Below are 27,118 nucleotides of genomic sequence, written 5' to 3'. Positions count from 1 at the left end.
TATATTTGTAGTTATATATAGGTTTTGAAACATTAAATTTTCCCTTTGAAGCACATGTGCCTGAAAAGGGTGGGGATGACCAGAACAGTCCAGAAACATTGGTCTCATGTCAGTTATTATTTTACATGGATGAAGGAGCTGTTAATGGTAGAACCTAGGATATGTTGAGCAGTTGTTTCTTCCTTTAAAGTACTGCAGTAGAGTGTTGTACTGTGTCAGCCATAGACTGATACAGGAGAAAGTTGGGTGAAATAACACTTTTTATTGGCTAACTAAATAGATTACAAATGCAAGCTTTCGAGGTTGCACCTTGCCTGATGAAGGGGCCTTAGCTGCCTTGAAAGCTTGCATTAGTAATCTGTTTAGTTAGCCAATAAAAGGTGTCATTTCACCCTACTTTCTCCTGTATTAAAGTACTGCAAAAAGATTTGTGAATACATAAGGAGTCCAAAAGATGTCTGTCTCAGGTATAATTTGGATTTCTGACTGCTGATTTTTTTTTGCTATTATTTCACTGTTAATTTGTTTATAATAGAGAAATAATAGAAAAAGCAGTCATTAAGAATGTATTATGGGGGGCTACATTCATAAATTTGTTCAGTATATAACATACATTTATTGAGGTTTTGTTTAAGAACACACAAGCAATATGATTAGGCAACTAGAGAATATATTCATTACGATTGTAATAAAAAGCCTAAATGGCCAAACCACTAAAAATTCAAGTTAAATCTTAAAAAGTAGAAAAACGTATACTTGTTCATGCCAGAGTAATATTTTATATATATATATATATATATATATATATATATATATATATATATAATGCACCTGATTATAAGGAAGATCATTTAAATCAGATCTACTGGGGTTGAAGGATGGCAGTGTCATGCTTAATGAGCATTGCTAATTGAAGCCACGCCAGTGCTACACAGGACCCTTCCGCCAAACCCATTCACTAAGCAATATTTAAGGTTAAGCCACAAATTTAATATTTTAGAATATTGTTGATTTATGAATGTGTCTAATTTGCATACATTGATGTTGCTTAGTGTTTACGTTTGCATAGGCTAAATCCTGATTATAATGTTCTATTTACCATTGCAATGTCCTTGATAAAGCTTAAAAGTCCAGTTTAGAAAATACAGTCTAAAATTAACATTACAAAACCCTTAGTTACTTCTTGGTCAAGATTGCTGGAACAGTCAAAGTTTTAATGCTCTTGTCCTTACTTAGCTTTACATTTTCCCTAGTTTATCAATGTAAATTTCCTATTTACTGTGATATCTTTCTATATAATACGCTACCATGGCTGTCCGTTTGTCTGTCCAGGATTTTAAATCACCTGTAGATCACAAACCATTGGTACACATATACTACGTGACATCTACTATTCGCTTTTGGGGTGATGATTGACCTCGAAGGTTATTCCTCTTTTTATTTTTATTTTATTTATCGTAGAATTCACACTTGGCAACGCCCAGCAGGACGGCCATGTGGCGCATGTGTATGGGAGCTGTTCTCATCCCTACCACCTTCGCCGCCACTTTCCCTACTTTTTCATATCTTTAATCATTCTTGAGGCAGATTGAGAATTAAGAAAACTTACTAAGTAACTGCAACACAAAAACTGGCTTAATCAGTTTTAACGTAAAAAGATGCCAACGGAAGAAGAGAAGAAGCGAGCTGCTAGAGTGCAGAAATTAAGCTGCTCATGAAGCAGCAAGCACATCAACCTCTGAGCAAAGAAATGCTAAACGTACAGAGAAAGAGTATGAAAACTATGAATGCTCAAGTCAAGTGTATTCACTGCACGTTATCGTGCAGTGTGCCATTACTGGTATTCTTTATATTTTTTGTTTGACTTTGCATTTGTTCTAATCATGACTAAAACTGAAGGATAAATCAATAAAGTGATAGAAAAAAATAAATCCTAGGATTAATAGTTTCAGCTGAACATACTGTTCAGGACAACAGTACAGTTGAACTGCATTAATACTCACAGCCGAGTAGCAGCCTCAGTTGATGTCTCATCACCTTCAATTCGATACACTTTTCCATACATTACATAGTCAAATTGATCAGCCCTGAAAACAGAAGCAACCCACTGAAATTAGCTGCAGATTTGCACAATTAACTTTTTAATTTACCGTTGCTAATGAGAGATACCTGGAAGGTCGCTCATCAGTGGGATTGTATTCTCCGTCATCTGGGGTTCCATCTTCATACAGAGTGCTGGCAATTACCAAGCGAAACTTGTCACCTTGTAGATAGAGACACAACAGCAGGACAATCCTCAGTCTGCTTTAAGGACTCCGTTTGCAACGTATTCAATAACCTGCTATGCTACTTGCATATAAATCACTTACCGAGGTCCACAGGGTAAATCTGAATATTTACATCAAGAATCAGATCCATCTTGAATGACTCACTCTCACAATGCAGTCGGGAAACTGAAAAATGGCAAAAAAAAAAAAAAAAAGATTTTTTTTTTTTAATAACAATGTTTCTGTGATCTTGTAACTATCAACAAGCCGTATCAGGCATTTTTCTGCAAATGACGAAGGAACTACATTTTGCAACAACGCCATAGAGTGATCAAAACACCAATTGTATTATCCCATGTCTTTATTTTAATTGAGAGGGCATGCATTCTTTAAAGGGAAATATTCCTCTCATGTTCTGAGAGCAAAATGTAAAGATCCTATTCTACTGTTTCAAGAAACAGAAGAGAGAGCAGATTTTTAAAGTATTGATAACATAAGGATACTATTTTTTTTTCTGCAGTTTCTAGCAGGGTACAATGAGAACATTTACTTCTATAGCATATTTTGATACAAAGGATGTAGATCAAAGTGCTTTACAAGATGTCAAAGAAATAGTAACACGCAAATTAAAGCAAATTAGAATTAAATTAAAAATATTGAATAAATAACATACAAAACATTTATACAGGATGAGATGGAGGTTTGTAATTGTAACGGAAGTGTAATGCAATAGATTGTAATGCATGTAATGTAATTATAATTGAGGCATATTACAATACAATATGTGTACAGGAGGACATGGAATCATATTACACAGAACAAACAGATTTACAAATAGCAGAAAAGATTTCTGTCAGGTATTTCATACAATATAATAATCTGTAAGGGTTTCATTAACTTAATTCAGACATGGGGATGCACAAACCATTGTGCTTCTTTATGCTGGTCCCAAGCCCGGATAAATGGGGAGGGTTACGTCAGGAAGGGCATCGGGTGTAAAATTTTGCTAGATCAACATGCAGGTAACAATACAGGTTTCCATACAGGATTGGTCAAGGCCCGGGTTAACAACGACCACCACCAGTATCGTCAGCCAACAGGGTGCTGGAAGAAAATGGGCTACTGTTGGCTGAAGGAGAAGAGGAGGGGGAAGGCATGACCGGAGACAGAAGGAGAGGAGGATGGTTAGGAAAGTGGAAGTGAGGGTAAGAATTTTGAATCTTGGCAGTATGACTGGTAAATGGAGAGTTAGCAGATATGATGGAGAGAAGGAAGGTTGATATATTGTGTGTGCAAGAGATGAGATGGAAGGGGAGTAAGGCTAGGTGTATCGGAGGCAGGTTCAAATTGTTCTACCATGGTATGGGTGGGAGGAGAAATGGGGTAGGGGTTATACTGAAGGAACAGTATGTCAAGAGTGTGTAGGAGGTGAAAAGAGTGTTGGAAAGAATGCTGAGTATGAAGTTGGAAATTCAAGGTATTATTATGAAGGTTATTAGTGCATATGCCCTGCAAGTTGGGTGTGCGATGGATGAGAAAGAAGATTTCTGGAGTGAGCTGGATGAAGTGGTGAACAGTGTACCCAAAGAAGACAGAATGGCGATTGGAGAGGATTTCAATGCATATGTTGGAGAAGGGAACAGAAGGGATAAGGAGGTGATGGGTGGGTATATGTCAAGGAGAGGAATGAGGAAAGTCTGATGTTAGTGGATTTCTTGAAAAGGATGAACTTGGCTGTGGTGAATACTCATTTTTAGATGAGGGAGGAACACAGGGTGACATACAAGAGTGGAGGAAGATGCACACAAGTGGATTATTTCCTGTGCAGGAGGGTCAGTCTGAAGGAGACTGGAGACTGCAAAGTAGTGACAGGGGAAAGCGTAGTTGGCAGCATAGGATGATGCTGGACAGCAAGAGGAGTGTCAGAGTGAGGGCAGATCCAAGGATCAAATGGTGGAAGTTGAAAAAGGAAGACTGTAAGGTGGAGTTTAGGGAGGAGGTAAGACAGGCACTAGATGCCAGTGAAGAGTTATCAGGTAGCTGGGTAACTACAGCAGACGTGGTAAGGGAGACAGATGGAAGGGTTCTTGGTGTGACATCTGGACAGAGGAAGGAGGACAAAGAAACCTGGTGGTGGAATGGAGAAGTACAGCAGAGTATACAGAGGAAGAGGTTGGCGAAGAAGAAGAAGTGGGATAGTCAGAGAGATTAAGAAAGTAGACAGACATACAAGGAAAAGTAGGTGTAAGGTGGAGAGAGGTGGTGAAGGCTATAGATAAGGCATATGATGAGTTGTTTGAAAGGCTGGACACTAAGGAGGGAGAAAAGGACCTGTACCGATTGGCAAGACAGAGAGACTGAGCTGGGAAAGATGAACAGCATGGTAGGGTAGTAAAGGATAGTGAAGGAAACGTACTCACAAGCAAGGAGTGTGTTTTTGTGTTAAGCAGATGGAAAGAATGCTTTGAGAGGCTGATGAATGAAGACAATGAGAACGAGAAGGTTGGATGATGTGGATATAGTGAACCAGAAAGTGCAACAGATTAGCAAGGAGGAAGTAAGGACAGCTATGAAGAGGATGAAGAATGGGAAGACTGTTGGTACAGATGATACACCTGAGGTGTTTATGAGAGACGGCAGTGGAGTTTTTAACCATATTGTTTAATGTAATCTTGGAAAGTGAGAGAATGCCTGAGGAATGGAAAAGAAGTGAACTGGTACCAATTTTTTAAGAGTAAAGGTGTTGTGTAGAACTATAATAACAACAGAGGGATATAATTGATCAGCCACAGCATGAAACTATGGGAAAGAGTAGTGGAAGCTAAGTTAAGATGGAAGGTGATTAGTGAGCAGCAGTATGGTTTCATGCCAGGAAAGAAAGCTACAGATGTTATGTTTGCTCTGAGGAAATTGATGGAGAAGTACAGAGAAGGGCAAAAGGAGTGGCATTGTGTCTTTGTGGACTTAGAGAAAGCATATGACAGGGTGCCTAGAAAGGGGTTGTAGTATTGTATTGTAAGCGGAAGTCAGGAGTGGCAGAGAAGTATAATAGAGTGGTATGGGATATGTACAAGGGAAGTCTGACAGTGGTGAGGTCTGTGGTAGGAGTGACAGATGTGTTTAAGTTGGAGGTGACATTACATCAGGGATCAGCTTTGAGGCCTTTCTTATATGCAATGGTTATGGACAGGTTAACAGAGTAGATTAGAAAGGAGTCCTTTTGGACTATGATGTTTGCAGAGGACATTGTGATCTGTAACAAGAGTAGGGTGCAGATTGAGGAGGTGCTAGAGAAGTACAGATATCCTCTAGAGAGGACAGGAATGAAGGTCAGGAGGACCAAGACAGAATACGTGTGTGAATGAGAAGGAGTTCAGAAGAAAGGTGAGAACGCAGGGAGTAGAGTTTGCGAAGGTGGAGGAGTTCAAATACTTGGAATCAACAGTAAAGAGTAACAGGGAGTGTGGAAGACAGGTGAAGAAGAGAGTGCAGGAAGGGTGAAGTGAGTGGAGAAGAGTGTCAGGAGTGATTTGTGACAGATGTGTACCAATTAGAGTGAAAGGGAAGGTCTACAAGATGTTAATGTTATATGGGATGGAGACAGTGGCACTCACAAAAAGACAGGAGACAGAGCTGGAGGTGACAGAGTTAAAACATGTTAAGATTCGCATTGGATGTGATGAGGACGGACAGGATTAGGAATAAGTACATCAGAGGGTCCACTCTGGATGGTTTGGAGACAAAGCCAGAGAGGCGACATATGCAGAGGAGACATGCTGGGTATATTGGGAGACAGAAGCTAGGTATGGAGATGCCAGGCAGAAAGACAAGTGGAAGGCCTAATTGGAGGTTTATGGATGTGGTGTGAGAGGAAATGTAGGTGGTGGGTGTGACAGAGCAAGATGCAGAGGACAAGAAGACATGGAGACAGATGATCCATTATGGTGACCCTCAATGGGAGCAGTCAAAAGAAAAAGAAGGGTTTCATTAACTTGGTGTGTCAGAAAGTTTGTGAAGTGAGTGAAAACATCTTAGAAAAGGGAGACCTAGTCAAGTTTTTTCTGTCTATCCACTTTATTAAGATGGGTGGTGAAAACATTTTTGGACCTCAACCTAAAAGAGAAAGCAAGCCATGTTTATTTTGCATGTGGCTGAAGATTAGCTCCTATACCTTAAAATGAGAGAACTGCAAGCATCTAGTTATAGCGTGGTTCTCATTTTGGAACTATGTCAACATGGATTACCAAAAATTGCAAAGTCAAGTAATACACTAGCACAGAATTTTTAAAACCAGTGGAAAACATTCAGAGATTCATTATCACATAGTTAATATGTACCAGTCCATAAAGCTGAAAATATCCATACAGCAAAATATACACCTTAAACACAAATTGCGTGGGTTTAAAAATAAATTAACCCATAATTCTATAACTTGCATCCAACTACTAGGTAGGTCAATGATAAGAGTGTTACCTAATTGACTTAACTAACCATTGAAACTAAAGATCTGAAATTGTGTGTTAGGGAACAGAAAACAAACAAATGTAGGAAAGCAGTTCAGTTCCCACCAGTCTAGCATTATGCTTCAGAATGTTGATCTGTTCTGGTTCCAAAACAGTGACCGTGGTCTTAGAAAAAAGAAAATCAAGTTTTGCAAATGTCTGGTGTGGCAGAATGAGACCACCAATAAGCTATGGAATTAGAAAACAGGTTTAATTAAAAACAGGAATTGGCATCTAATTAAGAAACTACTTGGAGAGGAATTGGTTGGAATTTTAGGCCTAAACTTAGCTCAACATCTGTTTGCTCACTACACATTATTTTTGAATGGCAGACACTGAAGAAAAAAAAAAAAAAAGAAGCAATTCAGTGACTTGTTAAAATGAAGGAAAATTAAGTCAATTAACAGCAGAAATTGTTCACTGATCAAGAAAGACACAGGAAAGTAAATCTGCACCCACTGTTGTCCTCTAGAATTGGACACATCTTGCATATGGAATGCATCTTTCTCAATGAAGAGTATCCAAAATATACCAATGTTAAGACCCTAATAAGGAGCGGATCAATCAATAGGGCTGACAAATCATACAAAACTGTGGTTTGAATACACATTAAAAATAAAACTGAAACAGACATTTCAATCTATGTTAGAACCAGTAAGCCCGCGATTCTCAAAAGAATCGCAAATCCAAGAATGGCAATCAGTTTCTGTTCCCTCCGATATTTGGATGGATGAAATATCATGGAGGGTGCCGGGGAAATGTCATTTAATTCAATAAGCACATCTGTACTAAAGCGGTTTCGTTTTATGGAGCAGTGATTCCTTTGCCTCTGCTGACACCGACTGCTGGCACAGTGGATTACAGCAAGTTTAGTTTACAGGTTGTGTTGTTCGGGTGCTACCCATGGACTCTAGGAAGCCGCTGGGTTTGACTCTGGGGCGCTGAGGGGCTGTGCGCATGCACCTCGGAGCGTCCTGCGTCCGGAATGAAAAGTGATGGATGGTGGGAGCGTCCTGGTAAAGTTTTCATTGAATTAAATATAGATATTTATCCTAACATTAACCAATTTATTAAAACAAAAATGGAATTGTAATTGTCACATCATGTAAGTCCAAAATGTCTTTGAGTTGTTGCACTTATAAGTAAAACCAATATCGGAGTGGAAAGGTTTAAATGAAGTATTTTGGAAAGTAAACATTCATAAAATGGTAAAAACAAAATAGTTAATCAAATATCTCTTTATAAAAACAACATTTTGAGTAAAGATGGCTTGCTGCTCTTGAATTAGTTGTCCCTGGTATGGAGTAGTTACAACCTTCACTTTAACGTCACACGAACGCCGAACTCTTGAAAAGGCAACATAAAGTTGTCCATGTGTAAATACAGGCTGAGATAGGTAAATGCCCACTTTGTCCATGGTTTGTCCTTGGGATTTGTTGATGGTCAAGGCAAATGCAGCCTTAATGGGAAATTGCCGTCGTTTAAGTTTTAACGGGTAATTCCAGGTCAGAACTTGTAAGGTCAATTCTGGGAATCAAAGCAGTATTTGTAGTATGGGATCACATTAGCACTTGTGTCTCAATAACATGTTCTGTCATGGTGTTCATGACTAACTGTGTACCGTTGCATAAACCATGTTTATTATTAAGGTTTCTTAATAGCATGACTGTTGTCCCCACTTTAAGGTTAAGATTGTGATGTGGTAATCCGGCCGGGTTAATAGTGTTTAAATATTCTAATGGGAAATGAAGATGCTCAGTTTCGTCATCAGAATCAATACTATCAGTACTTAGAAAGACGTGTCTTTCTCCAGGAAGTAATGCAATCACTTGGTTATTTATGTGATCAACGTAGTGCTGGGCGGTATGACCAAAATTGTATATCACGGTATTTTTCAAGATTGTACCGGTTTCACGGTATTCGACGGTATTTTTTTCCCATGCATGAGTTAATCACATTTTCCACTGCAATTACTGCAGTAGACTGGCTAAGAATAACCTATTCCACTGTCATGAGAATTGTACATTGTACAAAAAAAATTTTAATGTGCACACAAGTATTAATACAGGTTTGCATGGCTCCATTAAGTGATAGTTTTCAAGGGGGGGGTCACTAATGAAGAGAAGGAATCACACTGCATGACAGTTGCTGTCAAAATATAGAACCTTTTTATTGAACAAATTTTACAAACCACTTAAACTAAAGCTTTGACAACAGATTGTCAACCATCCAAAGAGGCATTTAGTTGTATTGCACTGAACATGTCTTAGAAAAGGAATAAATGGCAAATATTTTTTGTAAACCAACTACACTTTGTTAATGTTAACAATCTCTGTCCACTGACATGTTAAAGTGACTTTTTAAACAACTTCACCATCATTAAACTGCATAATATATAAACTAATAAATAATAACAATAAAATAAATAATAGTGCAACTTCCAGTAATAATACTATTACAGTAATCCCTCGCTATATCGCGTTTCGCGGCTTCACTCCATCGCGGATTTTATATGTAAGCATATTTAAATATATATCGCGGATTTTTCGCTGCTTCGCGGGTTTCTGCGGACAATGGGTCTTTTAATTTCTGGTACATGCTTCCTCACTTGGTTTGCCCAGTTGATTTCATACAAGGGACGCTATTGGCAGATGGCTGAGAAGCTACCCAGCTTACATTTCTCTTTCTCTTGCGCGGACTTTCTCTGATCCTGACGTAGGGGGATTGAGCAGGGGGGCTGTTCGCACACCTAGACGATACGGACGCTAGTCTAAAAATGCTGAAAGATTATCTTCACGTTGCTATCTTTTGTGCAGCTGCTTCCTGAAACGACATGCTGCACCGTGCTTCGCATACTTAAAAGCTCGAAGGGCACGTATTGATTTTTGCTTGCTTGTTTTTCTCTGTCTCTCTCTCTTTCTGTGTTCTTGACGGAGGGGGTGTGAGCTTCCGCCTTCAACTGCTTTGTGCCGCGGTGCTTCGCATACTTAAAAGCCAAAGAGCCCTATTGATTTTTCTCTGCCTTTATGACAGTCTCTGCTCCTGACTCCTTTGAAGAGGAAGATATGTTTGCATTCTTTTAATTGTGAGACGGAACTGTCATCTCTGTCTTGTTATGGAGCACAGTTTAAACTTTTGAAAAAGAGACAAATGTTTGTTTGGAGTGTTTGAATAACGTTCCTGTCTCTCTACAACCTCCTGTGTTTCTGCGCAAATCTGTGACCCAAGCATGACAATATAAAAATAACCATATAAACATATGGTTTCTACTTCGTGGATTTTCTTATTTCGCGGGTGGCTCTGGAACGCAACCCCCGCGATGGAGGAGGGATTACTGTAAATCAAAACTTCAAGCCCATGTACATTACACAATATTCACCAAACTGAAATAAAACAAGTGCAGCTTGGAGATGACATCTTTACCAACTGAACCGTCATTAAGGCAAATTGCATTAATATAGACCTTGCTTCAAGCTAAGCTATATTTATCTATATATATATATATATATATATATCCCCTCCTTTAACCGTCACCTTATCGTGGTGGAGGGGTTTGCGTGTCCCAATGATCCTAGGAGCTCTGTTGTCCGGGGCTTTATGCCCCTGGTAGGGCCACCCAAGGCAAACTGGTCCTAGGTGAGGGATGAGACAAAGAGCGGTTAAACAAACCTCCTATGAAGAAAAACCATTTTGGACGGCGTTTTCCCTTGCCCGGACGCGGGTCACCGGGGCCCCACTCTGGAGCCAGGCCTGGAGGTGGGGCTCGATGGCGAGCGCCTGGTGGCCGGGCCTGCACCCATGGGGCTCGGCCGGGCACAGCCCGAAGAGGCAACGTGGGTCCCCCTTCCCATGGGCTCACCACCTATGGGAGGGGCCAAGGAGGTCGGGTGCAGTGTGAGTTGGGTGGTGGCCGAAGGCGGGGACCTTGGCGGTCTGATCCTCAGCTACAGAAGCTGGCTCTTGGGACGTGGAATGTCACCTCTCTGAAGGGGAAGGAGCCTGAGCTAGTGCGCGAAGTTGAGAGGTTCCGGCTAGATATAGTCGGACTCACCTCGACGCACAGCTTGGACTCTGGAACCAATCTCCTTGAGAGGGGCTGGACTCTCTACCACTCTGGAGTTGCCCCCGGTGAGAGGCGCCGAGCAGGTGTGGGTATACTTATTGTCCCCCAACTTGGAGCCTGTACATTGGGGTTTACCCCGGTGGACGAGAGGGTAGCCTCCCTTCGCCTTCGGGTGGGGGGACGGGTCCTAACTGTTGTTTGTGCGTATGCGCCGAACAGCAGTTCGGAGTACCCACCCTTTTTGGAGTCCCTGGAGGGGGTGCTAGAGGGCATACCTTCTGGGGACTCCCTCGTTCTGCTGGGAGACTTCAATGCTCACGTGGGCAATGACAGTGAGACCTGGAAGGGCGTGATTGGGAGGAATGGCCCCCCTGATCTGAACCCGAGCGGTGTTTTGTTATTGGACTTCTGTGCTCGTCACGGATTGTCCATAACGAACACCATGTTCAAGCATAGGGGTGTTCATATGTGCACTTGGCACCAGGACACCCTAGGCCTCAGTTCGATGATCGACTTTGTGGTCGTGTCGTCGGACTTGCGGCCACATGTCTTGGACACTCGGGTGAAGAGAGGGGCGGAGCTGTCAACTGATCACCACCTGGTGGTGAGTTGGCTTCGATGGTGGGGGAGGATGCCGGTCAGGCGTGGTAGGCCCAAACGTGTTGTGAGGGTCTGCTGGGAACGTCTGGCAGAGCCCCCTGTCAGAAGTAGCTTCAACTCCCACCTCCGGCAGAACTTCGACCACATCCCGAGGGAGGTGGGGGACATTGAGTCCGAATGGGCCATGTTCCGTGCCTCTATTGTTGAGGCAGCTGACCGGAGCTGTGGCCGTAAGGTGGTCGGTGCCTGTCGTGGCGGCAATCCCCGAACCCGCTGGTGGACACCGGCGGTGAAGGATGCCGTCAAGCTGAAGAAGGAGTCCTACAGGACCCTTTTGTCCTGTGGGACCCCGGAGGCAGCTGATAGGTACCGGCAGGCCAAGCGGAATGCGGCTTTGGTGGTTGCTGAGGCAAAAACTCGGGCGTGGGAGGAGTTTGGGGAGGCCATGGAGAATGACTTTCGGACGGCTTCGAGGAGATTCTGGTCCACCATCCGGCGTCTCAGGAAGGGGAAGCAGTGCAGTGTCAACACTGTATATGGTGGGGATGGTGCGCTGCTGACCTCGACTCGGGACGTTGTGGGTCGGTGGGGGGAATACTTCGAAGACCTCCTCAATCCCATTAACATGCCTTCCAATGAGGAAGCAGAGCCTGGGGACTCAGAGGTGGGCTCCCCCATCTCTGGGACTGAGGTCACCGAGGTGGTCAAAAAACTCCTTGGTGGCAGGGCCCCGGGGGTGGATGAGATACGCCCGGAGTTCCTCAAGGCTCTGGATGTTGTAGGACTGTCTTGGCTGACACGCCTCTGCAACATCGCATGGACATCAGGGACAGTGCCTCTGGATTGGCAGACCGGGGTGGTGGTCCCCCTCTTTAAGAAGGGGGATCGGAGGGTGTGTTCCAACTACAGAGGGATCACACTCCTCAGCCTCCCTGGAAAAGTCTATTCAGGGGTCCTGGAGAGGAGGGTCCGTCGGATAGTCGAGCCTCGGATTCAGGAGGAACAGTGTGGTTTTCGTCCTGGTCGCGGAACAGTGGACCAGCTCTATACCCTTAGCAGGGTCCTGGAGGGTGCATGGGAGTTTGCCCAACCAGTCTACATGTGTTTTGTGGGCTTGGAAAAGGCATTCGACCGTGTCCCTCGGGGAATCCTGTGGGGGGTACTCCGAGAGTATGGGGTACCGGCCCCCCTGATAAGGGCTGTTCAGTCCCTGTACGATCGGTGCCAGAGCTTGGTCCGCATTGCCGGCAGTAAGTCGAACCCGTTTCCAGTGAGAATTGGACTCCGCCAGGGCTGCCCTTTGTCACCGATTCTGTTCATAACTTTTATGGACAGAATTTCTAGGCGCAGCCAGGGTGTTGAGGGGGTCCGGTTTGGTGGGCTCAGGATTGGGTCACTGCTTTTTGCAGATGATGTTGTCCTGTTTGCTTCATCAGGCCGTGATCTTCAGCTCTCTCTGGATCGGTTCGCAGCCGAGTGTGAAGCGGCTGGGATGAGAATCAGCACCTCCAAATCCGAGACCATGGTCCTCAGCCGGAAAAGGGTGGAGTGCCCTCTCAGGGTTGGTAGCGAGATCCTGCCCCAAGTGGAGGAGTTCAAGTATCTCGGGGTCTTGTTCACGAGTTAGGGAAGAATGGAGCGTGAGATCGACAGGCGGATCGGTGCGGCATCCGCAGTAATGCGGGCATTGCATCGGTCTGTCGTGGTGAAAAAGGAGCTGAGCCGCAAGGCGAAGCTCTCAATTTACCAGTCGATCTATGTTCCTACCCTCACCTATGGTCATGAGCTATGGGTAGTGACCGAAAGAACGAGATCGCGAATACAAGCGGCTGAAATGAGTTTCCTCCGCAGGGTGTCTGGGCTTTCCCTTAAAGATAGGGTGAGAAGCTCAGTCATCCGGGAGGGGCTCAGAATAGAGCCGCTGCTCCTCCGCATCGAGAGGAGTCAGATGAGGTGGCTCGGGCATCTGATCAGGATGCCTCCTGGACGCCTCCCTGGTGAGGTGTTCCGGGCACGTCCAACCGGGAGGAGGCCCCGGGGAAGACCCAGGACACGCTGGAGGGACTATGTCTCTCGACTGGCCTGGGAACGCCTTGGGATTCTCCCGGAAGAGCTAGAAGAAGTGGCCGGGGAGAGGGAAGTCTGGGCATCTCTGCTCAAGCTGCTGCCCCCGCAACCCGACCTCGGATAAGCGGGAGACAATGGATGGATGGATGGATGGATGGATATATATATATATATATATATATATATATATCTTTGCATTTATTTGACAGTAAACTATTTCAACCATTCTATGATCTGCTCTTCACAAACTGAGGGCACCGTGGCTGATGTTAGCAGATTGCTGGCCAACCACAAAGCGTTACCTGGTAGGTAACCACCCACACTATCAGATTGTGACACAGACTTCGAATGCCGTGAATATATATATATATATATATATATATATATATATATAAAATAAATAATAAAACTGCAACTTGCATTTATAATACTATTTGTTGTTTGGTGGGTCAAAAAAAACAAAACAAAAAAAAGGTCCATTTTTAAATCCAGTTCGCGATTGCTCAACCGCAGGGAGTTGATGAGGTGATTGGGGTGAGTCGCATCTGATCATTCTCAATTTCTTCGTCGGCTTAGTGTGGCGTGTGAATAAGGCACTGAGCCCACGGACGGAGACGTATATTTATGGGCCGGCAGGATGGGGGAAGGAAAAAAGAAAAGATAGAACACACGGAGGTTAAAGAAAGGAAAAGGCAGTCATGGGAGACGATCCAGACACCAGGAAGGAGAAGGCAGCACGAGCTGGGGCTCCGTGAGGGAGTGCAGGCTTAGGCGATCTAGGGGCTGGTTCACCCCACTAAGTAAGCGTGTGGAGTGGGGCGAGCGAAATGTAAGACCTCCAAATGGATCTGAGGAGTGACTGAGTGAGCACGAAGGAAGACGGGAGGTGTGCCGACCTCGGACGGTCTGGCTGCGCAGTGTGGCGGCAGCCAAAACAGGGGTTGGCAGAAAGCAGTTCGTGCTGCAAAGGCTCCGTCAGCAACGCCAGTGAAGGGTGAGCCATGGAGACAGAAGGTGGTGTGCTGCGATCGGTCGATGAGAGAGACTGCATTTTAACGGATATATTTATTATGGATTTTATCCCCACATTTCACTGGCTTTATGGATTTGCTATTTATTTGGGTACTGTATTTTTCTGAACACTTTTGGTTTTACTTTGACTGTTTTTAACAAAAGCACTTGAGCACTTTCCAACATCTCCTGGCTTCAATGAGATTTCTCAGCTCATCTTGGTCATAACTATCGTCAGTGTTGGTTCAACAGACTCCCATGTGGGAAGAGGGAGTCTGTAGGGGACCGGCACCGTCACAGTATTACACAGTAACCAGATACATTACACAGTATTGAAAAAAAAATAAAAATAAAACAAGTACAACTTGGCTTGCAGTATTATCCAGTAGTATAGAAACAGTATTCATACATTTGAACATAACGCTCCACATCCGACCTTTTAAAACCAAAGTATCTACAGATAACAGACACAGCACCTTTTTTCGTCAAAAGTTCTTCTGTGTTATCATGTTCAACTTTATCGTCTGCTACAGCTTCAGTTTCAGAATGTTCCCTGTCCATTTTCACCGCTCAATACCTCCACTAACACATGTACTCTGTTGGATGCGTATTTTGCGGTGCACCAGTGAAAAAGGTCCCCTTTAAACAGTTTCCCGCTGCACCACGTTCCGAATGTTGTTTAGGCTATTTAAACCGGTGTTCCGGTATAAGAAAAATCCATATCATAACAAAAATAAAAAACGGTTTTTGGTATGAACCGGTATACCGCCCAGCACTAGATCAACGTCAATATTCTTTGGACATAATATAGCTTGGTGCGTCAAATGTGGTATCTGGTCTAACGATATCGATTCACCAAAAACCTCCGTTACCAAGTCATCGCAGATAAAGGCTTGAGGAATTTGAATAATATCTGGGTGAAGCTGAAACACATTGGTAAGGTTTCCATTTCCTAGCTGGTTGGTTCCAACAGGATGTAAATGCATGACAATATCGCGGTGAAACGGAAGCTCACCGTCTTTACTTTGAAACACAATTGCCACTTCATTAATGATGGGAACATTGTATCATCTCGGATTGTGTTCTTTGTCCTTTATTAGCACTAAGGCAATTTTAGTTGGTGCTACACCGTCCGCCTGTACTTTTGTATTGGCTTCTTTTTCAACCTCATGTAGCATCTTTATAGAGTTTGCTAATGGGTGATTGTTTATGACTTCAGCTAAGTTTCTCATTATGAGCTCTGTGCATTGCTTGTGTTCAGGAAGGTTCATTCGTTGATAAAGTGCGTCATCTAGATCTAACACGTACATTTGGGCAAATTTGCGTTGGTGATTTGGCTTAGGATGCACTGTTCCAATCCGATGCAATATTTGTCCACACACGCGAAAGCAGTATGGGCCATTCCCAGGTGGTGGCTTGATATTTACCCCGGTAGATGCAAAAGCAAATTAACTATTGTAGGATCTAATGCATTCCATAAAGCTTTTACTTTCGGGTACATTGTTAGTCAAAAGCTTACGTAAATATTCAGGATATTCATCCAAAGCAGGCAGCTTAACTTGACCTTTTTGACAACAACGTGTAAACTCATCAGTTGTACTGCCATTTTTTTCTTCAAGGAAGTTAAGTGAATGACAATGACTGCAAATGACAGTCATTAATCCCAATGAATTTTCATGAACAGTGGACTCATTATAGAATGCGTTCTCAGCTAACTGGCGGAATTGTTCAGCGTCTGTCCGTCGTTCCTGTCTTTGGCTTAAATGTGCATAAATTAAACTGTGGTTTAGTAATATAGATCTAAGTGATAGCACATGTATGTCTGTATTTAACACTAGAATCCCTGAAGCCTACAAAAAAAAAAAAACTCATAATCCTGGGCCACCTTAAATTCCTTCGCACCTCTTCATTAGCATCATATGTTTTGTAATTGTGTCGATGAGCACAAGCAGCAAACAGTCTGTTATCCCATCCCCCTCACCACTGCAGCTCAACTCACGCAAAATATTCTCCCACCTAAAGTCTTGTTTATCTGGGTTTGAGATGTCTGGAGTTATATAGGGTAAATAATATATTGTTATTTGGAACACATGCATTTAATGTGTGTTTCGTGTCTACAACTATCTGTGTAAATGTAGGATGACAGGAAATGCGAGAAATGCTAGAAATGCTGAACACAAACCTAAAACAGTACTATAACATGAAAAAAGCTTCTAGCGACAAAATTTTGACATTAAGTGTATAATGTGTGAAGACTGAAGTCCAAATATTAAACACTTTCACAAAAGGTACACGTATAAAAAAAACAAGTGCGCTTTTATTAAAGAATTAAAAGAAAAAAAAAATTCGGGTTAGGGTATGATGCTGACACGACCACTTGGGTGGTGCGGCGGTAAGAACTGCTTACTCATAATCAAGAGGTAACAGGTTCAATTCCAGCCAATTCCCAGGTTTGCCGTTTGGGTAGTGAGCTGCACTTATTGTTACTATTGTACAATAAAAACTATACATTTGATTTGAGTCTGTAACATTGTAAATTTAAGGTACTTGTAAAGGTTAGCTTTTTTTTTTTTTTTCAAGCTTTATTCTCTCAGTCACGTTCACTCTCCCCCAGACCGGACACAGCTGTTTTCAAATAAAGACGTGCTATAACAGAGGTGAACTCAGATGAGGATGAGAGTTCTGCATCGGTGAAAGAACAGAAGCCCTCCCCACAAGAAACGTCCACTCACACATAAGAACAACACAGCTGGGCCAGGTGTAAAGGAGAAAGATGTCACCGTTTGGATGCAGCAAGAGGTCGGGCATTATCCTGCCAGTCAGTCTGCCCCACATGTGTCCTTCAACAAAACAGCAGGGCTTACAGAGCTCACCAAGGTATCATGCAAAGTTGTTGAAAAGTTGAAAAACATGCTAATACATGTTTTTCATATAAAGACCATCACAAAACTTGATCACAAACAGCACTTTGCATGATACCTTGGCAAGCTCTAAAAGCCCTGCTGTTTTGTTGAAGGACACGTGTGGGGCAGACTGACTGGCAGGATGACACCCAACCTCTTGCTGCATCCACACAGTTTCATCTTTCACCTTTATACCTGGTGCAGATGTGTTGTCCTCATATGTGAGTGGACGTTTCTTGCAGGGAGGGCTTCTGTTCTCTTTCTCCGATGTAGAACCCTCATCTGAGTTCACCTGTTATAGCACATCTTTATTGCACATCTTTATTTGAAAACAGAAGTAGCAGATCGGGGGAGTGTGAATGTGACTGAGACAATAAAATTGAATAAAAAAAAAAAAAATGCTAACCTTTACAAGCACCATAAATTTACACCGGCTGTTAAAAGACTCCAATCAAATGTATGTTTTTACTGTACAATAGAAACAATAAGAGACACTCACTACTCAAAATGGTAATTCTGGGAAGTGGCCGGAATCGAACCGGGGAACTTTTGATTATGGTTTAGCAGTTCTTAATGCTGCACCACCCAAGCGGTTGTGTCAGTGTCGCACCCTAACCCGATTTCTTTTTCTTCGGTTATATTCTTGAATAAAAGCACACTTGTTTTGTTATACTTGTACCTTTTGTGAAAGTCTTTATTTCATATTTGGACTTCAGTCTTCACACATTATACACTTCATGTCAAAATTTTGTTGTTAGTACTATAACATGAAAAACGTTTCTATTTTAGGCATGTGTTCAACATTTCTTGCATTTCATGTCATCCTACATTTACAGAGAACGTTGTAGACACAACACACATGAAATGCATGTGTTCCACATAATATATTATTTGCCCCATACAACCCCAGGCACCTCACACCTAAATAAACAAGACTTGAGTTGGAAGAACTTTTTGCTTGAGTTGAGCTGTGAAGGTGAAAGGATGGGATAGCAGTCTGTTTGCTGCTTGTGCTGATGAACACATTTACAAAACAAAAGACGCTAATGGAGAGGTGCGAAGGAATTTAAGGTGGCCTGGGATTACGAGTTTTTTTGTAGGCTTTAGGGATTTTAGTGTTAACGTAACATTGTATGCTTCATTACTTTTAATATTTTAGTTTTTTTGCTAGCAGCATATCTGCAATGCATGCCGCACTTATGACTTGTGCACTGATACTCCTTCATAAAAACAGGATATTCTGTGCATAGAAAGTGAAATGATCAAAAAGAAAAGTGGAATCCGGACACTTCACATGCCTGTTAATGTAATGCATATATAAAACAAAAAAATTCCCACCGCCTGCTGCTCCAAATAACATATCAGGATTAAACTAAATGGGATTCTTTCCATCCTCTACAAATTCAGCAAACATATAATGCATGTAACCTTAATACTTTGTTTATTATACCTTTGTTTTAGAAATTGTGTGTTAATCCAGCAACCTCCAGAAGACTTGTGTTGGTTGCGGTAGCTTTCTGGACACTGAAAATGCTCTTTAAAATTGCATTTTTAAAGCTGTTATGATAATAAAAACAAAAATCAGAAATATGGCAGTTATTTCCTATTATGCTTAATGAAAAAGGAACCCAGCTGTTGTTTGCTTCGATGAATGCTTAACAGTTTTAATATAAAACAGCAGCTAATCAGGAATCTTGGGTTCAAATTTGGAACAGAACTGGATCAGAAGCAAAATGATTCTTTAAGGGTGCTAGAGCAATGTTTCATTTCTGTTGTTAATACACTGGTTAACCAAAAAGCGGAGCAGTGTGGTAGAAAAATGGATCCATATTATAAGTGACAAGGCAAACAAACAACTGAAAGTTATAAAGATGCCAATTATGGAAGTGATGTGCAAAACGCATACAAAATATAAAAATATTGCAGCATTGTCTGAAGTAACATCATGTTGAAATTAGTGTGAGATTAAAAAAATAAATAAATAACTGAATTTCAGTGTTTGCCTTTTAAATACTTTTCTTATAGAGATTTGAATTATATTCAAATAGTAACGTTTGTTCTGATAGTGCTGGTCATTAAGTACATGCTGAACAGGGTGACATGTTTTGGGAACCTGCCCTGACCTTACTGGAATGTTTATGACATAATCCTGCACTCACAATAATCTGTAAATCACTAACAGTTCTGTCTGGGGTAGCATTACTGCTTAATGAACAAAAATTTCAGAAAATACACATTACGCTGGTAGCATGCCACATTACCTTTCTAAAGTGGACAAATCAGAACTCATCTATCTTAATACAACTGGTAAAGAACATACTGCTTTAAATAAAATTCCAAAACGTGAATTGTTCCTCATAAAGGGAATAACAAATGTTTACATTCTGGAAGACAGTTATTAATGTTGTCTTCCATTGACTGAACTCGCTGAACAATAGGGCTGCAATGATTAGTCGACATAAATCGACAACATCAACTACAAAAAATCGTCAACACGTCATAAACAGAACCTTCAATAGAGGCTCCAGTCACAATGAACCACATTGGTTTTTGTAATGCAATGCACTACATGAACATCTGGGGGCAGTATCGTTTGTTATTGTTTGTCAAGACTGCACACAGTCCTACCAACGAAGAAAGAATGTCTGAGGAGGAGAAGAAGAATGTAGAGGAAAATAAACGTGGTTGCAATGGCAAGTCAGATAGAGGAGTGGGAAGGAGATGGAAAAAAATTGAGACAGGAACTTTCTAAATTGTGGGAGCACTTCACCAAAAAAGAAAAAAAAGTTGAATGCAGATTATGCAAAGCGGAGCTTTCTTTTCACGGCAGCACCACCGCGATGCATGAGCATCTAAAATGCAAGCATCCTGGAGCTGTGATGCTGCCGTCTCTTGAGAATGTATGCTGGCGCTATTAGTTAGTTAGGGTCAAATCAGGAGGGGAGGGACAGCGTGAACAAGACTGAGAAAACAAAAGTGAAAAAAGCTAACTTTTACAAGTAGCAAATTTATACCCGATCTGTTAGTTTTCAAATAATATTGCATTAGTGCGATGATGTTTTCTGATTGGTACTATTCAGGTTCCCCGGTGCTGTGCGCTGACACCAGAAGGCGTGAGCTTATTCAGTGCTAGCAGGAGCACGCAGGTGGCTGGTTGCTTGACCTGGCGGCGATCAAAGTACATCTACTGTGCAAGGCATGCACAGGGTCCACTGAGAAAAGAAGAGCGTTCATGGCTCACCTTGCAGAGGAACATTCTTTCCTCTGCATGTCCTGGAGTCCTGTGCAGACTGGGCAAGGTCAGAGGGAAAAAAAAAAAACGCGGTCACCGATTACAACTGCAAGAAGGTACGCGAATGGATATGAATAATGTTGCATCCGTACCACAGCGTTTTCCGAAATGTACTATAAGGCCATAAAATGAATTAATTCCAAATATCACATATACCTATGTCTCTGTTTTTTTGTCAGCGTGGCTTTGACATCACAGGCCATAAGGTGCATACTAATTCAGCGTAAGCAGGAACACTCAATAAAATTTAATAAAAAAAAAATCAAGTGACAATGAGATATGAATAAGGCAGATTCGCCATCGTTTGTGTGTCAGCTTTTATCCATACAGATCTGAGAATTTCCAGTTCGATTGTCTCAAAACATCACACACATCTACAGTTATTCCCAGTTTCAGATAAAAAGTAAGAGCATCAGATACCTGGGGGGGGTGGTAGTATGTATCATGATCGTGACTGACAGAATAAAAGTGGAAAAAAAAAAAAGGTAACTTTTACAAGTACTATACATTTACAGTGGCTGTTACAGACGCAAATCAAATGTATGTGTTTATTGTATAATATTAATAATATAAGAGCAGCTCACTACTCAAAACGGTAAATATATGAGGCAGTCAGGATCGAACCGGGGGACTCTTGATTATAAGTCAGCAATTCCTACTCCTGCACCACGGAAGCTATTGTATCATCCTTGAACCTTTCGTGAAAGTGTTTATTTGATCTTTGTACTTCAGGCTTTACATATTGTATGGTTTATGTCTACATTTTGTCATTTATTACTAAAATATGAAAAATGTTTGTTTTAACAATAATAATAATAATTCATTACATTTATATAGCACTTTTCTCAGTACTCAAAGCGCTATCCACAGAGGGAGGAACCGGGAAGCGAACCCACAATCTTCCAAAGGCTCGTTACTGCAAAGCAGCAGCACTACCACTGCGCCACCTGTGAGGACAAAGTATTTTTTGGTTAAGTTAAATGCACTTTTTTTGTTTAAAGACTATGTGCACTTTAGTTTGCATTGTTTAATGTATTTCTTTTTTATTGTGATGGTCTCATTAATATAAAAACATCTGATTATTTTCAAATTTAAATGTTTCACTGGTTGCTATTTTAATTTGATTATTATTAATTTTAATCATGTTCCTGCAGAGACATCAGGGTGACATTCACAGGTGGACAGATGTGAGCAGATGAGGTAAGACATGCACTGGAGCCCAGAACAGGATGTGCAACCACAGGTCGCAGGCTTCAAAATAGTCAGGCATGAAATAATCGTGACTAATCGGAAAAAAAAAATTGAACGATTAGTCGACTACCAAAAATATCATTAGTTGCAGCCCTACTCAACAATTACTAACCTTTTGGATATTTCAGTATTTTTGGATTCTTACTTCATATTTTCCCACAGATTTCTTCCTGTGTAGGGGATGATGTATCTGATCTGAATAAGATGTAATACTATGTCTTACTTACTGTTATGTAACTTACAGTAATAAGAAATTCATAAAATCATGCATACATACACATTATATAAAGTAAATGTTTGAAATAACACAAACCAAACAATGTGTAACTTGTTGTTTCTTTCTAGAAACTGACATTTTTTTCTCAACTGCACAGTAAAGTTTAATTTTTTTGCAAGTCTTACCTCTATCAAATTTCATCCCATCAGGATCAATATCCTTTACATCAAATATGTCTTCAAACAGAATCCCTGCCATGGAAGCTCAACCTAGAAATATGATGATTAGGAGAAGAGATTATCTCAGCAATCTATATACACTATACTCACAACTGATTACAATTTTACAACATAAAAGTAGGGTCTAATGATGAACAGTAATCACGGTAAAGCACACACAAAAAATAAGAAATACATAACTGTTGCATACTGGATTCTACTTCAAGGTATGGCTTGATGAAGTCCCTCTCATCAACAATGACAACCATCATTCATTTTAGATAAGAAACTGTCAGTTTGTAGAGTGAGACGGTGACTTTTTACTATTAGCAAAACAAACTCAAACCTGCACTGGCTGAGGATTTTAATGGACTACAGCATTCAAGTCTTATCAAAGATGTTCAACTGAATTTTGGTCTTGGCTTTGACAGGGCAAATTAAGGACATTCACATTTACTTTATGCTTTAGCTCACTGCTCTACTGAAAGGCTGAATGTCCTCCCAGTTTTAACTCTTTGCCATAGAGAACAGGAACTCTTTCAGTTTACTTTAAGGACAGAAAAGCATTGTTGTTGTTCTGTAACAATAACTTTTTAGAGTGTAAACAAAATGATGACAATAACAATGTAGTAAAACGGTATTTATGGTGGAAGCAGTAATGATTCAGCTACTTTAATGCCTCATTTGTATTAAGAAAAAGACTTTGGGATAAGGTATTTTTTGAATCAGTTCTCAAAGTCAACACAGAAAGATGAGGCATCAATGCCAAAGCAATACATATTATACAAACTTATCATATTCAGGGGTCAATACTACACTACTACTAAATATAATCCAAGTAATTCCACTTATGCATTTCTGAAGTAGATATAAAACTCTTAAGTTTGTGTCCCTTGAAACTTTGAAGAACAGCCAACTAGTACTTAAGTGTGCTCTCAATGTATTACTCACAATATATATATATATATATATATATATATATATATATATATATAAATTTATTATTCCTGATAAGCTTCCGCGATTTTTATTTAAACAAACTATGCACAACAGAGAGGCAAGTGTCGGTTTTTCTACTAATCAATTCATAGATTGGCTGGCATAAACTGTCCTATACAGAGCAAACTGCTGGCCTTTCAATTGTCACCTCTGAGAAATTTTAATAACACTCAGCACAGTATATTCCCTGCTGTCTTCAAAAGAACAAGAAAATGAGGACTAAACACAGCATTTATTAAAGCAAGTACTCGAATTAAGCAACATTTAGTCTGAAACAAGGAATACCACCCAATTTAGTGTTGGTTTGCAACAAAAAGACTACAACTGCATCCTTCAGACTACCAAGTCCTACATTCAGTTGTCCTTAAGGAACATACTAAGACGCCAAAAAGTTCAAATTCGTATAGCCTCACCTGCACGTCAATGATCCGTATAGCAAAATCAGCCTCACGTGTTCACAACACTGCCGGCAGCGTTCCGGCACATCCGCTGTGAGATCATCGCAGGCCCGTCCTCACTTCCGCTTCTCCTTCAACTGAAAGGCGGCAGGCCAGGAATTATTAATACTGATCCATTACTGCCAACTACTGGATGGAGGTTCCAACTTCAGTTACCTCTTCTGCTTACAATTATTTCATCTAGAATATACGTATTAAGAAATTTCTTGATTTTTTAGATACTTAATAAAGGCTTTAAATAGAGTTGTATTCTCAGTTATATTGTAAAGTGGTTCTTTCAAATTACTCTAATCCATCTACCACATTTCAAACACCAAACAATGTAGTATTCTAATGTTTCTTTAACATTTCTCACACTTTCCTGTTTTATACCTGCCAATACAATAATAGTATTGATTCAAGCCAACATGTCCAAGCCTTAACATGCTAAAAATAATTTCTTCCTTTCTCACTTGAATAACTGAAGGTTTTAACTGAAATATATATCTTCCTTTTATCACTATTATCTCAAATATTTTGCCATTCCCTAAAGACTGCCTGTTTAATTAAACATTTAGTATCAATTTTGCCAAAAGAAATCTTAGTCTATTTCTAACTAATTTCAGCTAACTTGCCTACTTTTTCGTTTCCGTACAAATACCATCATGGCTAAATAGAAATCTTACTGGATGCAAGAAGATAATTATTAAATAGATACGCCTCCACCAATCTTACAACTCCTTGAATGAATGAATGAATCCCCCATATTGATATTTGCAACAGTCTTCTACCCTTTCCATGTTGGACTTTGCTTTAAATAGAGTCAATTTCCCCTTGGGATTAATAAAGTATCTATCTATCTATCTATCTATCTATCTATCTATCTATCTATCTATCTATCTATCTATCTATCTATCTATCTATCTATCTATCTATCTATCTAACAGTTAAAATTTAATAAGTTCCTTCTCAAATCCAGTAAAGTATTTATTGTGGTAGATGGAAAGGCTAATAAAAACATATTCTATGTGTTCTGTACTGAACTTTATTCAATTATGACAATAATTTAGCTGAACCATATGGCTGCCGACTGTAATCCATTACAGAACTAATCACTGACATGTTTATCCTTTATAATGTACTTCTATCTGCTCCCCATAATTTTCCCGATACGCATCTCATCAAAATTACTGTGCACTTACGTTTTTGTACTTCTTCTTCTTCTTCTTCTTCTTCTTCATTAGATTGTTCCCATTAGGGATTGCCACAGTGGATGATCTGTTTCCATATGTTCCTGTCCTCTGCATCTTGCTTTGTCACACCCACCACCTGTATGTCCTCTATCACCACATCCATAAACCTCCTCTTAGGCCTTCCTCCTTTCCTCTTGCTTGGCAGCTCTGTCCCTAGCATCTCTAAATGTCACACATGTCTAAACTAACACAATATCACCTCTCTGGCTTTGTCTTCAAACTGTCCAACCTGAGTTGACCCTCTACTGTACTCGTCACGTTCAATGCAAATCTTAACATCTTTAACTCTGTCACCTCCAGCTCTGTCTTCTGTCTTTTTGTCAGTGCCACTATCTCCAACCTACATAACATAGCTGGTTTCGCTACCTTCTTGTAGACCTTCCCTTTCACTCTTGCTGGTACCCATTTGTTACAAATCACTCCTGACACTTTCTCCATCCACTCCACCATGCCAACACTCTCTTCCTCACCTCTCTTTTACACTCTTTGTTACTCTGTACTGTTGATTCCAAGTATTTAAACTACTCCACCTTTGCCAACTCTACTCCCTGCATCCTCACCATTCCTCTGACCTCCCTCTCATTCACACAAATGTATTCTGTCTTAGTCCTGGTGACCTGCATTCCTCTCCTCTCTAGAGGACATCTCCACCTCCCTAGGGTCTACCTGCTCCCTACTCTTATTGCAGATCACAATGTCATCTGTGAACATCATAATCCACGGGGACTCCTTTTGAATCTCCTCTGTCAACCTGTCCATCACCATTGCAAATAAGAAAGGGCTTCCTGTCATATGCTTTCTCCAGGTCCACAAAGACACAATCCAACTCCTTCTGGCCTTCTCTATACTTCTCCATTAGCACTCTCAGAGCAAACATCATATCTGTAGTTCTCTTTCTTGGCATGAAACCATACTGCTGCTCACTAATCATCACCTCCTTTCATAACATAGCTTCCACTACTCTTTTTCATAACTTCATGCTGTGACTGATCAGTTTTATCCCTCTGTAGTTACTACAGTTCTGCATATCACTCTTATTCTTAAAAATCGGCACCAGTACACTTCTTCTCCACTCCTCAGGCATCCTCTCACTTTCCAAGATTGCATTAAACCATCTGCGTAAAAACTCATTGCCATCTTTCCTACACCTCAATGCTTCCACAGGTATATCATCTGGAACAACAGCCTTCCCATTCTTCATCCTCTTCATAGCTGTCCTTACTTCATCCTTGCTAATCTGTTGCACTTCCTAGTTAACTATCTCCACATCATCCAACCATCTCTCTCTCATTCCCGTCATTAATTAACCTCTCAAAATATTCTTTCAATCTGCTCAACATACTCTCCTCGCTTCTGAGCAGGTTTCCATCATTATCCTTTATTACCCTAACCTGCAGCTCATCTTTCCCAGCTTGGTCCCTCTGTCTAGCCAATCAGCACAGGTCCTTTTCTCCCTCCTTGTCCAACCTCTCATACAATTTTTGAACTATTTCTGTTATGTTGTTACCAAGGTAATCAACTATCAAAAGTCACACATAGAAACTTAAACTATTTTCTTCTTAAATAATTCAAGTGTACAATAAAAGGTAAATCAAAGTAACTTTCCTTTGTGTAAAACACCCAGCTACTGTTTTAAAAGCTGATAATTTGAATCCCTATTGGTTTGCCCACTTTTCAACCTCAGAAACTGCAAGTTATACTTTTTTATTAGGAAATTAACATTTCTTCTCTGTTACCAAATGACACAACCATCTGTAAAATAACAATATTCCCACATTTAATACTGTTTTGTGGTAAATCATGTATCATAAGAGTAAATAAACCTGGACTAACGACACTACCCTGCTGCATACCATTCTCTACTGAAATTTTCATCGAGTATTCCTTACCTACTCTCACTTTCAAACTTCTATGTGATAAAAGTCCCTAATCCACCAAAAAAATAACCCTTCTATTCAATCCTACTTCAAGCAACTTAATTAATAGTCCCATCTTTTCATAGCATATTGTATACTTTTTCCAAATCTAAGAATACTCT

At 40.8% G+C, this 27,118-nt stretch overlaps 1 protein-coding gene across 1 annotated transcript in view; it reads right to left on the bottom strand.

Moving 5' to 3' along the window:
- Positions 1-23,969, bottom strand: part of polr2h (RNA polymerase II, I and III subunit H) — a 42,922-nt gene extending 18,953 nt beyond the window's left edge. Inside the window, exons 1-5 of the mRNA XM_028794932.2 lie at positions 23,804-23,969; positions 22,359-22,442; positions 2,370-2,453; positions 2,170-2,263; positions 2,004-2,087 (exon numbers count right to left, since the gene is read on the bottom strand). Coding sequence (XP_028650765.1) covers positions 2,004-2,087; positions 2,170-2,263; positions 2,370-2,453; positions 22,359-22,431 — 335 coding nt within the window. The 5' untranslated portion in view covers positions 22,432-22,442; positions 23,804-23,969. The remainder of the gene's footprint in view (positions 1-2,003; positions 2,088-2,169; positions 2,264-2,369; positions 2,454-22,358; positions 22,443-23,803) is intronic.
- Between the last annotated feature and the right edge of the window lie 3,149 nt (positions 23,970-27,118).

Source organism: Erpetoichthys calabaricus, chromosome 2 (genome assembly GCF_900747795.2).
Source record: "Erpetoichthys calabaricus chromosome 2, fErpCal1.3, whole genome shotgun sequence".
Taxonomy (NCBI): Eukaryota; Metazoa; Chordata; class Cladistia; order Polypteriformes; family Polypteridae; genus Erpetoichthys; species Erpetoichthys calabaricus.
The sequence above is the reverse complement of the archived record's forward strand: the minus strand, read 5'-3'. Positions and strand labels throughout refer to the sequence as shown.